At 46.3% G+C, this 17,367-nt stretch overlaps 1 protein-coding gene across 1 annotated transcript in view; it reads right to left on the bottom strand.

Moving 5' to 3' along the window:
• Nucleotides 1-17,367, bottom strand: part of LOC134911032 (calpain-8-like) — a 254,013-nt gene that overhangs the window by 12,737 nt on the left and 223,909 nt on the right. Inside the window, exon 18 of the mRNA XM_063919425.1 lies at nt 5,707-5,823. Within this exon, the coding sequence (XP_063775495.1) occupies nt 5,707-5,823 (117 nt within the window). The remainder of the gene's footprint in view (nt 1-5,706; nt 5,824-17,367) is intronic.

Below are 17,367 nucleotides of genomic sequence, written 5' to 3'. Positions count from 1 at the left end.
AAGTGGGCTGCAATTGTTTGGTCCACTGACAGCATCTCCTGCATGCCCATCATTTTTCAAAAATTCTGCAATTGGTGGACTTATATGGCAGTACCCCTAGACTAATACAGCAGTACCCTTGGACTCATACGGCAGTGTCAGACAAGATGGCACTTTTCAAAAACTAGGCCCTAAACAGCAAGCACCTCATGCAAAGATGTCGAAGAGGTGCAATGAGGTAGCTGTATGACTAAGCCAAGTGACACAAACAATTCCCACTGGAATTATATGTCCAAATCACTGGAATTATATGTCCAAATCACTGGAATTATACATCCAAATCACTGGAATTATACTGCAAAATCACTGGAATCATATGTCCAAATCACTGGATTAAAAAATGTAAAAATCACTAGAATTATACGTTCAAATCACTGGAATTATACGTCCAAATCACTGGAATCAAATGGCAAAATCACTGGAATTATACGTCCAAATCACTGGAATTATACGTCCAAATCACTGGAATTAAATGGTGAAACGAAGGTTGAGGGCTTCCATCGTCATGTGAAGCTGTACCACTAGTCATGAACATAGGCCAGGGCCTTAGTCATTCCTTGCCACTCCGTGTTGTAAATGGCATATTGGCAAGTTTACGTTTCTCCTCAGACCATTTAAATTTATTTTTTGGAGTCTTTTTACTGAACTTTGGCTTTTTGGATTTTACATGCCCTCTACTATCACATTGGGCATCGGCCTTGGCAGACGACGTTGATGGCATTTCATAATCTCAGTCATGACTAGTGGCAGCAGCTTCAGCACGAGGTGGAAGTGGATCTTGATCTTTCCCTATTTTATCCTCCAAATTTTTGTTCTCCATTATTTTTCTGGAGTTATATAACACAATATGCGGCACAGGAGAGCGTACCTCTACACCACACAGGGCAAAACCTGTAAAAATTATTTAGATTAAAAATTAATAACCCCTTGATTTGGAGTAAATAATATACAGCACAGGACAGCATCACTGAACTTATATGGCAGCACCACTGGACTGATGTAGGACAACACAGCACCACTGCAATGGACTGGATTTATAGAGCAGCACTGGACATATGGCAGCAGATGACACCACCACTGGTCTGATGCAGGACAACACAGCAACACTGTAAGTGGCTTGTTAGTATTATACAGCAGCACTGGACATAAGGCAGCAGAGTATACCACTGTGACTGGTCACTGGAATAACTGATGGCTGATGCACAGGACACTACCACTGGTCTGATGCAGGACAACACAGCAATACTGTAAGGGACTTGTTATTAATTATTATACAGCAGCACTGGACATATAGCAGCAGAGTATACCACTGTGACTGGTCTGGAATGACTGATGGCCAGGACACTACCACTGATCTGATGAAGCATAATACACCACCACTGAACTGATGCAGCACAATACAGCACCACTGGACCGGATTTATACAGCAGCACTGGACATATGGCAGCAAGGGGACACAACCATTGTGACTGGACAAATACAGCACAAGACACGGACACTGAGAGAACGGAGACACGTCCTCTCTCTACACTCTCCAATGCCAGAGTGAAAATGGCGGCAACGCGTGACTCCTTATATGGAATCCAAACCCTGCGAGAATCCGAAAGCGGGATGATGACGTTTGCCTCTGGTTTCCGAGTCAGGTGGGAAAACCCGAGCTTGACTCAGATCCGGGCTCGAATGGTGAAGTCTGGTAGGGTTCGGTTCTCTGAGAACCGAACCCGCTCATTTCTAGTAAACACGCACCTTGTAATGTGAGTTTAATCACCTCAGTTAACCTTGTGGTTAGCGTTGGACACCACATGGTTAATATAGGTGAATTTTGCGGTTTCCATCATGTGATTCAATGTAGCTGTTCCCAAAGTTTGATTGATGGCCTGCCCGCTCACAGCCAATCAGCGGGCTGCTCCTATGGAGGCACCTGCTGATTGGCTAGTGGCTCATCTAAAGACAGGATTCACCCAGGTTCCGCTCATTCACGTAGAGACACATACACATCCTCAGTACCCTTTAATTAAGGTCTGTTTTTGGATGCCTATTTGGACTAAACAGGACGTGATCTACACTTATTAAGTTGGTGTATTTTTTTTTTGTACAGGTTACGTGGATGCTACTGGAGAAGAGGACCGAAGGGCTACAGGGAGTAAGTATGTGCGAGTGTGTAAGGGTGTTTATTAAGGCTTTACTTTCTACATTGTGCATGTCTTGTGTTTATTTAAATATTTCTTTTACAGGTAGACTATACTGTAGGTACCAGTCGGCTCTTCAGTGCCCTGCATGCTGGGACCTGTAGTCCCTAGTGTATAAGATAATATTTTTTTACCACATTATAACTAACTAATGGACTATGAACTTGGCAGCCACAGCCCAGGGGTGCCGCAGATATCCCTGGGCTTCAGACCTGGGGGTATATTTACTAAAATTCGTATTTTTCAGAATGAGGTTAAAGTTCAAACACGAATGACATCGAATGTGTGAATTTGCAACTTTTTGTTTTTTTTACGCCTCATTTACTATGCTGTCGTATTCTGCATTTTCGTTTTTCCCGATGTCGATGTCATTCGTAATGTCGGGCAGTGTTTTACGTGAGTGATTAGTAAAACAGTGCCGACATTAACACAATGAATCTCGGCCGGATCTATGAGATCCGTGCGGGCTTCATTTTGTACCTTAAAAAAGTGTTTAAAGAGTTAAAATTTAAAAAAAAAATGCGTGGGGTCCCCCCTCCTAAGCAAAACCAGCCTCGGGCTCTTTGAGCCGGTCCTGGTTGTAAAAATATGGGGGGGGGGGAATTACAGGGGTTCCCCCATATTTAAACAACCAGCACCGGGCTCTGCGTCCGGTCCTGGTGCAAAAAATACAGGGGACAAAAAACTTAGGGGTCCCCCGTATTTTTTGAACCAGCACCGGGCTCCACTAGTCAGAGAGATAACGCCACAGCCGGGGGACACTTTTATATCGGTCCCTGCGGCCCTGGCATTAAATCACTAACTAGTCACCCCTGGCCGGGGTACCCTGGAGGAGTGGGGACCCCTTAAATCAAGGGATCCCCCCTCCAGCCACCCAAGGGCCAGGGGTGAAGCCCGAGGCTGTCCCCCCCATCCAAGGGCTGCGGATGGGGGGCTGAGCCTGATAGCCATGTGTACAAATAAGAATATTGTTTTTTGTAGCAGTACTACAAGTCCCAGCAAGCCTCCCCCGCAAGCTGGTACTTGGAGAACCACAAGTACCAGCATGCGGTGGTAAAACGGGCCCGCTGGTACCTGTAGTACTACTACAAAAAAAAATACCCAAATAAAAACAGAACTCACACACCTTGAAAGTTAAACTTTATTACATACATGCACACCTACATTCACACATACTTACCTATGTTCACACGAGGGTCTGTCCACTTCTCCACATAGAATCAATGGGGTACCTGTGAATAAAATTATACTCACAAAAATCCAGTGTAGATCGGTCATCTTCTGAGCTTGTAATCCACGTACTTGGCAAAAAAACAAACCGAAAAACCCAAACCACGCACAAAAAACAATATTCTTTATTTTTACACTTGGCTATCAGCCCCCCATCCACCGCCCTTGGATGGGGTGAACAGCCTCGGGCTTCACCCCTGGCCCTTGGGTGGCTGGAGGGGGGCGACCCCTTGATTTAAGGGGTTCCCACTCCTCCAGGGTACCCCGGCCAGGGGTGACTAGTTATTGATTTAATGCCAGGGCTGCAGGGACCAAGATAAAAGTGTCCCCCGGCTGTGACATTATCTCTCTGACTAGTGGAGCCCGTTGCTGGTTCAAAAAATATGGGGGACCCCTACGTTTTTGTCCCCCGTATTTTTTGCACCAGGACCGGACGCAGAGCCCGGTTCTGGTTGTTTAAATATGGGGGAACCCCAGTAATTCCCCCCCCCCCATATTTTTACAACCAGGACCGGCTCAAAGAGCCCGAGGCTGGTTTTGCTTAGGAGGGGGGACCCCACGCATTTTTTTTATTTTTTTTTAATAGTTTCCCACCCCTTCCCACTCTCATGGATCCGTGAATGACTATCAGAACACGGTAAAAAAAAAGCAGGTCTGTTTTAAAACTGCTTTTTTTTACGAATTGTATTTTTTCACGGCAGTGTTTGTGAAATACAATTTTTAGTAAATTACCGAGTTGTATACCTAAACAGCCGCGTTTGACCGATGGTGTATTCATTAGTATTTTTTTTCTTTGACTACCAAAAAAATACGAATGGCCTCATCACTGCCGAGATTTTAGTTTAGTAAATTCCCGAGATGACACTTTGAACAAAAAACACCAAATCGGTCAAAATCGGGAGCTTAGTAAATATACCCCCTGGTGTTGGGTGAATGGAGGGAGGGGGCCCTTTTATTGGATGGTTTCCACTCCCCCAGGGTACCGCAGCCAGGGCTGACTAGTTAGGGAGGTTAATATTACAGTCAGAGAACCAATATTACCGTGTCTCCTGGCTGTGGAATTACCTCCCCGGTTAGTTGCCTCCCAGCTGGGTTTAAAAATAAGGGGGACCACTATGTTTCATCCCCCCGATATTTTTGAAAACAGGACTGGTCCTAGAACCTGGTGCTGGGCTAAAATACAGGGCAACCCTATACAGTTATTCATAGTATTTTCTGAACCAGGACCGGCTCACAGCACCCGAGACTGGTTGTGCTTTGCAGGGGACTCCACGTCATTTAAAAAAAAGTTTTTTTTAAAAAGTTATTTCTTATCTTTTACAGATAGAAACATGCAGAACTCTCGCTGATCTGTGCATGCCTCTGTCAAACTTACCTATCTGAACCTGGTCTATTATCTCGGAGAGTCTTGGTAAGGTTTTGGGTGTGAGTCGTCAACTTGCGCTCTATTACATTGGGCGAGTTGTATGTTGCATATGGGAAAACATCTGGATGAGAGTTTTGGTAAAAGCAGAAACATGGGAGTTTGCAGGTTCCCACATCCTATTACATCTGTGAGGCCTAAAAAAATTAAAAAAGGAAACTCGCACTTTTCTAGGACTCGCACTCTGTGCATTTACCCCGAAGACCCTACCAGGGGGTAAATTTACTAAGGTGGGAGATTTTTAGAACTGGTGATGTTGCCCATAGCAACCAATCAGATTATATCTATTATCTGCTAGAAGCAGCTAGATAAATGGTAAGTAGAATCTGATTGGTTGCCATGGGTAACATCACCAGTTCTAAAAATCTCCCACCTTAGTAAATTTACCCCCACATGTTTATGTTCTCTGTATATCTTTGTTTAGAGGAAATATCTAGAAACCAATGGGCAATCATTGATTATTATAAGATTTTGTCTACATTCCATTAACCCTTTTGTTGCCACAGACTGTTATCCCCTCCCACAAGGGCTCCAAGGTGACACATCCATCTAGCTGGCCCTTGCGATCCCCATCCACCATCAGCTGATGACGACACACAGTGGTCAGGGACATCAGCTGACCCGATTATTCTTTCTATCCAATAAAATTTGGGAGTAGATTTGTAACATCATTATTGGGGGAGGGGGCTCACACACTGAGCAATGTATGGAAACCCCCAACATCACAACCATGGCACCAGCATCAGATGAGTACGGTGGTACAGAACAAGTAAGACGATGGGCGAGGGTGAGGAACAGGGTGTGTAAAGCAGCGTCAGCACTCACTGAGTAGGGTCTCCAGGCGCAGCATACACGCTATGAAATCATCAAAATGAATGGACAGATCCTTAGTAGCATAGCGCCGGGCAATGACGTCCTGAATCCGGGTGTTGAGGGTGAAGCCTGGAAATGTAAGATGAGCAATGTTACTGTACGTCTGATTGCATTACTAAGAACTACCAGATGGCATCAGAATGTAACTGAGTCTGAAAGCCCTGATATTATGTTCTGCATCATCCTACCAGCCCTGACATTATGTTCTGCATCATCCTACCAGCCCTGACATTATGTTCTGCATCATCCTACCAGCCCTGAGTCATTATGTTCTGCATCATCCTACCAGCCCTGCGTCATTATGTTCTGCATCATCCTACCAGCCCTGTATCATTATGTTCTGCATCATCCTACCAGCCCTGCGTCATTATGTTCTGCATCATCCTACCAGCCCTGTGACATTATGTTCTGCATCATCCTACCAGCCCTGAGTCATTATGTTCTGCATCATCCTACCAGCCCTGCGTCATTATGTTCTGCATCATACTACCAGCCCTGCGTCATTATGTTCTGTATCATCCTACCAGCCCTGTGTCATTATGTTCTGCATCATCCTACCAGCCCTGCGTCATTATGTTCTGCATCATCCTACCAGCCCTGTGTCATTATGTTCTGTATCATCCTACCAGCCCTGCGTCATTATGTTCTGCATCATCCTACCAGCCCTGTGTCATTATGTTCTGCATCATCCTACCAGCCCTGCGTCATTATGTTCTGCATCATCCTACCAGCCCTGCGTCATTATGTTCTGCATCATCCTACCAGTCCTGTGTCATTATGTTCTGCATCATCCTACCAGCCCTGCGTCATTATGTTCTGCATCATCCTACCAGCCCTGCGTCATTATGTTCTGCATCATCCTACCAGTCCTGCATCATTATGTTCTGCATCATCCTACCAGCCCTGTGTCATTATGTTCTGCATCATCCTACCAGCCCTGTGTCATTATGTTCTGCATCATCCTACCAGCCCTGACATTATGTTCTGCATCATCCTACCAGCCCTGAGTCATTATGTTCTGCATCATCCTACCAGCCCTGCGTCATTATGTTCTGTATCATCCTACCAGCCCTGCGTCATTATGTTCTGCATCATCCTACCAGCCCTGTGTCATTATGTTCTGCATCATCCTACCAGCCCTGCGTCATTATGTTCTGCATCATCCTACCAGCCCTGCGTCATTATGTTCTGCATCATCCTACCAGTCCTGCATCATTATGTTCTGCATCATCCTACCAGTCCTGCGTCATTATGTTCTGCATCATCCTACCAGCCCTGCGTCATTATGTTCTGCATCATCCTACCAGCCCTGCGTCATTATGTTCTGCATCATCCTACCAGTCCTGCGTCATTATGTTCTGCATCATCCTACCAGCCCTGCGTCATTATGTTCTGCATCATCCTACCAGCCCTGCGTCATTATGTTCTGTATCATCCTACCAGCCCTGCGTCATTATGTTCTGCATCATCCTACCAGCCCTGCGTCATTATGTTCTGCATCATCCTACCAGCCCTGCGTCATTATGTTCTGCATCATCCTACCAGTCCTGCGTCATTATGTTCTGCATCATCCTACCAGTCCTGCGTCATTATGTTCTGTATCATCCTACCAGCCCTGTGTCATTATGTTCTGTATCATCCTACCAGCCCTGCGTCATTATGTTCTGCATCATCCTACCAGCCCTGCGTCATTATGTTCTGTATCATCCTACCAGTCCTGCGTCATTATGTTCTGCATCATCCTACCAGCCCTGACATTATGTTCTGCATCATCCTACCAGCCCTGACATTATGTTCTGCATCATCCTACCAGCCCTGAGTCATTATGTTCTGCATCATACTACCAGCCCTGCGTCATTATGTTCTGCATCATCCTACCAGCCCTGCGTCATTATGTTCTGCATCATCCTACCAGTCCTGCATCATTATGTTCTGCATCATCCTACCAGCCCTGCGTCATTATGTTCTGCATCATCCTACCAGCCCTGCGTCATTATGTTCTGTATCATCCTACCAGTCCTGCGTCATTATGTTCTGCATCATCCTACCAGCCCTGCGTCATTATGTTCTGCATCATCATACCAGCCCTGTGTCATTATGTTCTGCATCATCCTACCAGCCTTGTGTCATTATGTTCTGCATCATCCTACCAGCCCTGCATCATTATGTTCTGCGTCATCATTCCAGCCCTGCATCATTATGTTCTGCATCATCCTACCAGCCCTGTGTCATTATGTTCTGCATCATCCTACCAGTCCTGCGTCATTATGTTCTGCATCATCCTTCCAGCCCTGCGTCATTATGTTCTGCATCATCCTACCAGCCCTGCGTCATTATGTTCTGTATCATCCTACCAGCCCTGCGTCATTATGTTCTGCATCATCCTACCAGCCCTGCGTCATTATGTTCTGCATCATCCTACCAGCCCTGCATCATTATGTTCTGCATCATCCTACCAGTCCTGCGTCATTATGTTCTGCATCATCCTACCAGACCTGCGTCATTATGTTCTGCATCATCCTACCAGCCCTGCGTCATTATGTTCTGCATCATCCTACCAGCCCTGTCATTATGTTCTGCAACATCCTACCAGACCTGCGTCATTATGTTCTGCATCATCCTACCAGACCAGCGTCATTATGTTCTGCATCATCCTACCAGCCCTGTGTCATTATGTTGTGCATCATCCTACCAGCCCTGCGTCATTATGTTCTGCATCATCCTACCAGACCTGCGTCATTATGTTCTGCATCATCCTACCAGCCCTGCGTCATTATGTTCTGCATCACCCTACCAGCCTTGTGTCATTATGTTCTGCATCATCCTACCAGCCCTGCGTCATTATGTTCTGTATCATCCTACCAGCCCTGCGTCATTATGTTCTGCATCATCCTACCAGCCTTGTGTCATTATGTTCTGCAACATCCTACCAGACCTGCGTCATTATGTTCTGCATCATCCTACCAGACCAGCGTCATTATGTTCTGCATCATCCTACCAGCCCTGCATCATTATGTTCTGTATCATCCTACCAGCCCTGCGTCATTATGTTCTGCATCATCCTACCAGCCCTGTGTCATTATGTTCTGCATCATCCTACCAGCCCTGCGTCATTATGTTCTGCATCACCCTACCAGCCCTGTGTCATTATGTTCTGCATCATCCTACCAGCCCTGTGTCATTATGTTCTGCTTAATCTAACCAGCCCTGTATCATTATGTTCAGTATCATCCTACCAGCCCTGCGTCATTATGTTATGCATCATCCTACCAGCCCTGCGTCATTATGTTCTGCATCATCCTACCAGCCCTGTGTCATTATGTTCTGCATCATCCTACCAGCCCTGCGTCATTATGTTCTGCATCATCCTACCAGCCCTGTGTCATTATGTTCTGCATCATCCTACCAGCCCTGTGTCATTATGTTCTGCTTCATCCTACCAGCCCTGACATTATGTTCTGCATCATCCTACCAGTCCTGACATTATGTTCTGCATCATCCTACCAGCCCTGACATTATGTTCTGCATCATCCTACCAGCCCTGTATCATTATGTTCTGCATCATCCTACCAGTCCTGTGTCATTATGTTCTGCATCATCCTACCAGCCCTGACATTATGTTCTGCATCATCCTACCAGCCCTGACATTATGTTCTGCATCATCCTACCAGCCCTGACATTATGTTCTGCATCATCCTACCAGCCCTGACATTATGTTCTGCATCATCCTACCAGCTCTGAGTCATTATGTTCTGCATCATCCTACCAGCCCTGTGTCATTATGTTCTGTATCATCCTACCAGCCCTGCGTCATTATGTTCTGCATCATCCTACCAGCCCTGTGTCATTATGTTCTGCATCATCCTACCAGCCCTGCGTCATTATGTTCTGCATCATCCTACCATCCCTGCGTCATTATGTTCTGCATCATCCTACCAGTCCTGCATCATTATGTTCTGCATCATCCTACCAGCCCTGTGTCATTATGTTCTGCATCATCCTACCAGCCCTGACATTATGTTCTGCATCATCCTACCAGCCCTGAGTCATTATGTTCTGCATCATCCTACCAGCCCTGCGTCATTATGTTCTGTATCATCCTACCAGCCCTGCGTCATTATGTTCTGCATCATCCTACCAGCCCTGTGTCATTATGTTCTGCATCATCCTACCAGCCCTGCGTCATTATGTTCTGCATCATCCTACCAGCCCTGCGTCATTATGTTCTGCATCATCCTACCAGTCCTGCATCATTATGTTCTGCATCATCCTACCAGCCCTGCGTCATTATGTTCTGCATCATCCTACCAGCCCTGCGTCATTATGTTCTGTATCATCCTACCAGCCCTGCGTCATTATGTTCTGCATCATCCTACCAGCCCTGTGTCATTATGTTCTGCATCATCCTACCAGCCCTGACATTATGTTCTGCTTCATCCTACCAGCCCTGACATTATGTTCTGCATCATCCTACCAGTCCTGACATTATGTTCTGCATCATCCTACCAGCCCTGACATTATGTTCTGCATCATCCTACCAGCCCTGTATCATTATGTTCTGCATCATCCTACCAGTCCTGTGTCATTATGTTCTGCATCATCCTACCAGCCCTGACATTATGTTCTGCATCATCCTACCAGCCCTGACATTATGTTCTGCATCATCCTACCAGCCCTGACATTATGTTCTGCATCATCCTACCAGCCCTGACATTATGTTCTGCATCATCCTACCAGCTCTGAGTCATTATGTTCTGCATCATCCTACCAGCCCTGTGTCATTATGTTCTGTATCATCCTACCAGCCCTGCGTCATTATGTTCTGCATCATCCTACCAGCCCTGTGTCATTATGTTCTGCATCATCCTACCAGTCCTGCGTCATTATGTTCTGCATCATCCTACCAGACCTGCGTCATTATGTTCTGCATCATCCTACCAGCCCTGTCATTATGTTCTGCAACATCCTACCAGACCTGCGTCATTATGTTCTGCATCATCCTACCAGACCAGCGTCATTATGTTCTGCATCATCCTACCAGCCCTGTGTCATTATGTTCTGCATCATCCTACCAGCCCTGCGTCATTATGTTCTGCATCATCCTACCAGTCCTGCGTCATTATGTTCTGCATCATCCTACCAGACCTGCGTCATTATGTTCTGCATCATCCTACCAGCCCTGCGTCATTATGTTCTGCATCACCCTACCAGCCTTGTGTCATTATGTTCTGCATCATCCTACCAGCCCTGCATCATTATGTTCTGTATCATCCTACCAGCCCTGCGTCATTATGTTCTGCATCATCCTACCAGACCTGCATCATTATGTTCTGTATCATCCTACCAGCCTTGTGTCAATATGTTCTGCAACATCCTACCTGACCTGCGTCATTATGTTCTGCATCATCCTACCAGACCAGCGTCATTATGTTCTGCATCATCCTACCAGCCCTGCATCATTATGTTCTGTATCATCCTACCAGCCCTGCGTCATTATGTTCTGCATCATCCTACCAGCCCTGTGTCATTATGTTCTGCATCATCCTACCAGCCCTGCGTCATTATGTTCTGCATCACCCTACCAGCCCTGTGTCATTATGTTCTGCATCATCCTACCAGCCCTGTGTCATTATGTTCTGCTTAATCTAACCAGCCCTGCGTCATTATGTTCTGCATCATCCTACCAGCCCTGCATCATTATGTTCTGCATCATCCTACCAGCCCTGCGTCATTATGTTCTGTATCATCCTACCAGCCCTGTGTCATTATGTTCTGCATCATCCTACCAGCCCTGCGTCATTATGTTCTGCATCATCCTACCAGCCCTGTGTCATTATGTTCAGTATCATCCTACCAGCCCTGCGTCATTATGTTCTGCATCATCCTACCAGCCCTGCGTCATTATGTTCTGCATCATCCTACCAGCCCTGTGTCATTATGTTCTGCATCATCCTACCAGCCCTGTGTCATTATGTTCTGCTTCATCCTACCAGCCCTGACATTATGTTCTGCATCATCCTACCAGTCCTGACATTATGTTCTGCATCATCCTACCAGCCCTGACATTATGTTCTGCATCATCCTACCAGCCCTGTATCATTATGTTCTGCATCATCCTACCAGTCCTGTGTCATTATGTTCTGCATCATCCTACCAGCCCTGACATTATGTTCTGCATCATCCTACCAGCCCTGACATTTTGTTCTGCATCATCCTACCAGCCCTGACATTATGTTCTGCATCATCCTACCAGCCCTGACATTATGTTCTGCATCATCCTACCAGCTCTGAGTCATTATGTTCTGCATCATCCTACCAGCCCTGTGTCATTATGTTCTGTATCATCCTACCAGCCCTGCGTCATTATGTTCTGCATCATCCTACCAGCCCTGTGTCATTATGTTCTGCATCATCCTACCAGCCCTGCGTCATTATGTTCTGCATCATCCTACCATCCCTGCGTCATTATGTTCTGCATCATCCTACCAGTCCTGCATCATTATGTTCTGCATCATCCTACCAGCCCTGTGTCATTATGTTCTGCATCATCCTACCAGCCCTGACATTATGTTCTGCATCATCCTACCAGCCCTGAGTCATTATGTTCTGCATCATCCTACCAGCCCTGCGTCATTATGTTCTGTATCATCCTACCAGCCCTGCGTCATTATGTTCTGCATCATCCTACCAGCCCTGTGTCATTATGTTCTGCATCATCCTACCAGCCCTGCGTCATTATGTTCTGCATCATCCTACCAGCCCTGCGTCATTATGTTCTGCATCATCCTACCAGTCCTGCATCATTATGTTCTGCATCATCCTACCAGCCCTGCGTCATTATGTTCTGCATCATCCTACCAGCCCTGCGTCATTATGTTCTGTATCATCCTACCAGCCCTGCGTCATTATGTTCTGCATCATCTTACCAGCCCTGTGTCATTATGTTCTGTATCATCCTACCAGCCCTGCGTCATTATGTTCTGCATCATCCTACCAGCCCTGTGTCATTATGTTCTGCATCATCCTACCAGCCCTGCGTCATTATGTTCTGCATCATCCTACCAGCCCTGTGTCATTATGTTCTGCATCATCCTACCAGCCCTGCGTCATTATGTTCTGCATCATCCTACCAGCCCTGACATTATGTTCTGCATCATCCTACCAGCCCTGTGTCATTATGTTCTGCATCATCCTACCAGCCCTGACATTATGTTCTGCATCATCCTACCAGCCCTGTGTCATTATGTTCTGTATCATCCTACCAGCCCTGCGTCATTATGTTCTGCACCATCCTACCAGCCCTGACATTATGTTCTGCATCATCCTACCAACCCTGCGTCATTATGTTCTGCATCATCCTACCAGCCCTGTATCATTATGTTCTGCATCATCCTACCAGCCCTGCATCATTATGTTCTGCATCATCTTACCAGCCCTGTGTCATTATGTTCTGTATCATCCTACCAGCCCTGCGTCATTATGTTCTGCATCATCTTACCAGCCCTGTGACATTATGTTCTGCATCATCCTACCAGCCCTGTGTCATTATGTTCTGTATCATCCTACCAGCCCTGCGTCATTATGTTCTGCATCATCTTACCAGCCCTGTGTCATTATGTTCTGTATCATCCTACCAGCCCTGCGTCATTATGTTCTGCATCATCTTACCAGCCCTGTGTCATTATGTTCTGTATCATCCTACCAGCCCGGCGTCATTATGTTATGCATCATCTTACCAGCCCTGTGTCATTATGTTCTGTATCATCCTACCAGCCCTGCGTCATTATGTTCTGCATCATCCTACCAGACCTGCGTCACTATGTTCTGCATCATCCTACCAGCCCTGTGTCATTATGTTCTGCATCATCCTACCAGCCCTGTGTCATTATGTTCTGCATCATCCTACCAGCCCTGCGTCAGTATGTTCTGCATCATCCTACCAGCCCTGCGTCATTATGTTCTGCATCATCCTACCAGTCCTGCATCATTATGTTCTGCATCATCCTAACAGCCCTGTGTCATTATGTTCTGCATCATCCTACCAGCCCTGACATTATGTTCTGCATCATCCTACCAGCCCTGTGTCATTATGTTCTGCATCATCCTACCAGCCCTGACATTATGTTCTGCATCATCCTACCAGCCCTGTATCATTATGTTCTGCATCATCCTACCAGCCCTGTGTCATTATGTTCTGCATCATCCTACCAGCCCTGACATTATGTTCTGCATCATCATACCAGTCCTGACATTATGTTCTGCATCATCCTACCAGCCCAGCATCATTATGTTCTGCATCATCCTACCAGCCCTGCGTCATTATGTTCTGCATCATCCTACCAGCCCTGCGTCATTATGTTCTGCATCATCCTACCAGTCCTGCATCATTATGTTCTGCATCATCCTACCAGCTCTGCGTCATTATGTTCTGCATCATTCTACCAGCCCTGTGTTATTATGTTCTGCATCATCCTACCAGCCCTGCGTCATTATGTTCTGCATCATCCTACCAGCCCTGCGTCATGATATTCTGTATCATCCTACCAGCCCTGCGTCATTATGTTCTGCATCATCCTACCAGCCCTGCGTCATGATATTCTGTATCATCCTACCAGCCCTGCGTCATTATGTCCTGCATCATCCTACCAACCCTGCGTCATTATGTCCTGCATCATCCTACCAGTCCTGTATCATTATGTTCTGCATCATCCTACCAGCCCTGCGTCATTATGTCCTGCATCATCCTACCAGTCCTGTATCATTATGTTCTGCATCATCCTACCAGCCCTGCGTCATTATGTTCTGCATCATCCTACCAAACCTGCGTCATTATGTCCTGCATCATCCTACCAGTCCTGTGTCATTATGTTCTGCATCATCCTACCAGTCCTGCATCATTATGTTCTGCATCATCCTACCAGCCCTGTATCATTATGTTCTGCATCATCCTACCAGCCCTGCGTCATTATGTTCTGCATCATCCTACCAGCCCTGCGTCATTATGTTCTGTATCATCCTACCAGCCCTGACATTATGTTCTGCATCATCCTACCAGCCCTGCGTCATTATGTTCTGCATCATCCTACCAGCCCTGCGTCATTATGTTCTGCATCACCCTACCAGCCCTGCATCATTATGTTCTGCATCATCCTACCAGTCCTGCATCATTATGTTCTGCATCATCCTACCAGCCCTGCATCTTTATGTTCTGCATCATCCTACCAGACCTGCATCATTATGTTCTGCATCATCCTACCAGCCCTGCGTCATTATGTTCTGCATCATCCTACCAGCCCTGCATCATTATGTTCTGCATCATCCTACCAGCCCTGCGTCATTATGTTCTGCATCATCCTACCAGCCCTGCGTCATTATGTTCTGCATCATCCTACCAGCCCTGCGTCATTATGTCCTGCATCATCCTACCAACCCTGCGTCATTATGTTCTGCATCATCCTACCAGCCCTGTATCATTATGTTCTGCATCATCCTACCAGCCCTGACATTATGTTCTGCATCATCCTACCAGCCCTGACATTATGTTCTGCATCATCCTATCAGCCCTGACATTATGTTCTGCATCATCCTACCAGCCCTGTATCATTATGTTCTGCATCATCCTACCAGCCCTGACATTATGTTCTGCATCATCCTACCAGCCCTGTATCATTATGTTCTGCATCATCCTACCAGCCCTGCGTCATTATGTTCTGCATCATCCTACCAGCCCTGTGTCATTATGTTCTGCATCATCCTACCAGCCCTGACATTATGTTCTGCATCATCCTACCAGCCCTGCGTCATTATGTTCTGCATTATCCTACCAGTCCTGCGTCATTATGTTCTGCATCATCCTACCAGCCCTGCGTCATTATGTTCTGCATCATCCTACCAGCCCTGCGTCATTATGTCCTGCATCATCCTACCAGCCCTGCGTCATTATGTTCTGCATCATCCTACCAGTCCTGCGTCATTATGTTCTGCATCATCCTACCAGCCCTGCGTCATTATGTTCTGCATCATCCTACCAGCCCTGCATCATTATGTTCTGCATCATCCTACCAGCCCTGCGTCATTATGTTCTGCATCATCCTACCAGCCCTGTGTAATTATGTTCTGCATCATCCTACCAGTCCTGCATCATTATGTTCTGCATCATCCTACCAGCCCTGCGTCATTATGTTCTGCATCATCCTACCAGTCCTGTGTAATTATGTTCTGCATCATCCTACCAGCCCTGTATCATTATGTTCTGCATCATCCTACCAGCCCTGCGTCATTATGTTCTGCATCATCCTACCAGCCCTGCATCATTATGTTCTGCATCATCCTACCAGCCCTGCGTCATTATGTTCTGCATCATCCTACCAGCCCTGTGTAATTATGTTCTGCATCATCCTACCAGTCCTGCATCATTATGTTCTGCATCATCCTACCAGCCCTGCGTCATTATGTTCTGCATCATCCTACCAGTCCTGTGTAATTATGTTCTGCATCATCCTACCAGCCCTGTATCATTATGTTCTGCATCATCCTACCAGCCCTGCGTCATTATGTCCTGCATCATCCTACCAGTCCTGCATCATTATGTTCTGCATCATCCTACCAGCCCTGTGTCATTATGTTCTGCATCATCCTACCAGCCCTGCGTCATTATGTTCTGCATCATCCTACCAGTCCTGCATCATTATGTTCTGCATCATCCTACCAGCCCTGCGTCATTATGTTCTGCATCATCCTGCTAGCCCTGTATCATTATGTTCTGCATCATCCAACTAGCCCTGTGTCATTATGTTCTGCATCATCCTACCAGCCCTGCGTCATTATGTTCTGCATCATCCTACTAGCCCTGTATCATTATGTTCTGCATCATCCAACCAGCCCTGCATCATTATGGTCTGCATCATCCTACCAGCCTTGTGTCATTATGTTCTGCATCATCCTACCAGCCCTGCATCATTATGTTCTGCGTCATCATTCCAGCCCTGCATCATTATGTTCTGCATCATCCTACCAGCCCTGTGTCATTATGTTCTGCATCATCCTACCAGTCCTGCGTCATTATGTTCTGCATCATCCTTCCAGCCCTGCGTCATTATGTTCTGCATCATCCTACCAGCCCTGCGTCATTATGTTCTGTATCATCCTACCAGCCCTGTATCATTATGTTCTGCATCATCCTACCAGAGCTGCATCATTATGTTCTGTATCATCCTACCAGCCTTGTGTCATTATGTTCTGCAACATCCTACCAGACCTGCGTCATTATGTTCTGCATCATCCTACCAGACCAGCGTCATTATGTTCTGCATCATCCTACCAGCCCTGCATCATTATGTTCTGTATCATCCTACCAGCCCTGCGTCATTATGTTCTGCATCATCCTACCAGCCCTGTGTCATTATGTTCTGCATCATCCTACCAGCCCTGCGTCATTATGTTCTGCATCACCCTACCAGCCCTGTGTCATTATGTTCTGCATCATCCTACCAGCCCTGTGTCATTATGTTCTGCTTAATCTAACCAGCCCTGCGTCATTATGTTCTGCATCATCCTACCAGCCCTGCATCATTATGTTCTGCATCATCCTACCAGCCCTGTGACATTATGTTC

This window comes from Pseudophryne corroboree, chromosome 4, assembly GCF_028390025.1.
Source record: "Pseudophryne corroboree isolate aPseCor3 chromosome 4, aPseCor3.hap2, whole genome shotgun sequence".
Lineage (NCBI taxonomy): Eukaryota > Metazoa > Chordata > Amphibia > Anura > Myobatrachidae > Pseudophryne > Pseudophryne corroboree.
This window is presented reverse-complemented; position numbering and strand designations above follow the sequence as displayed.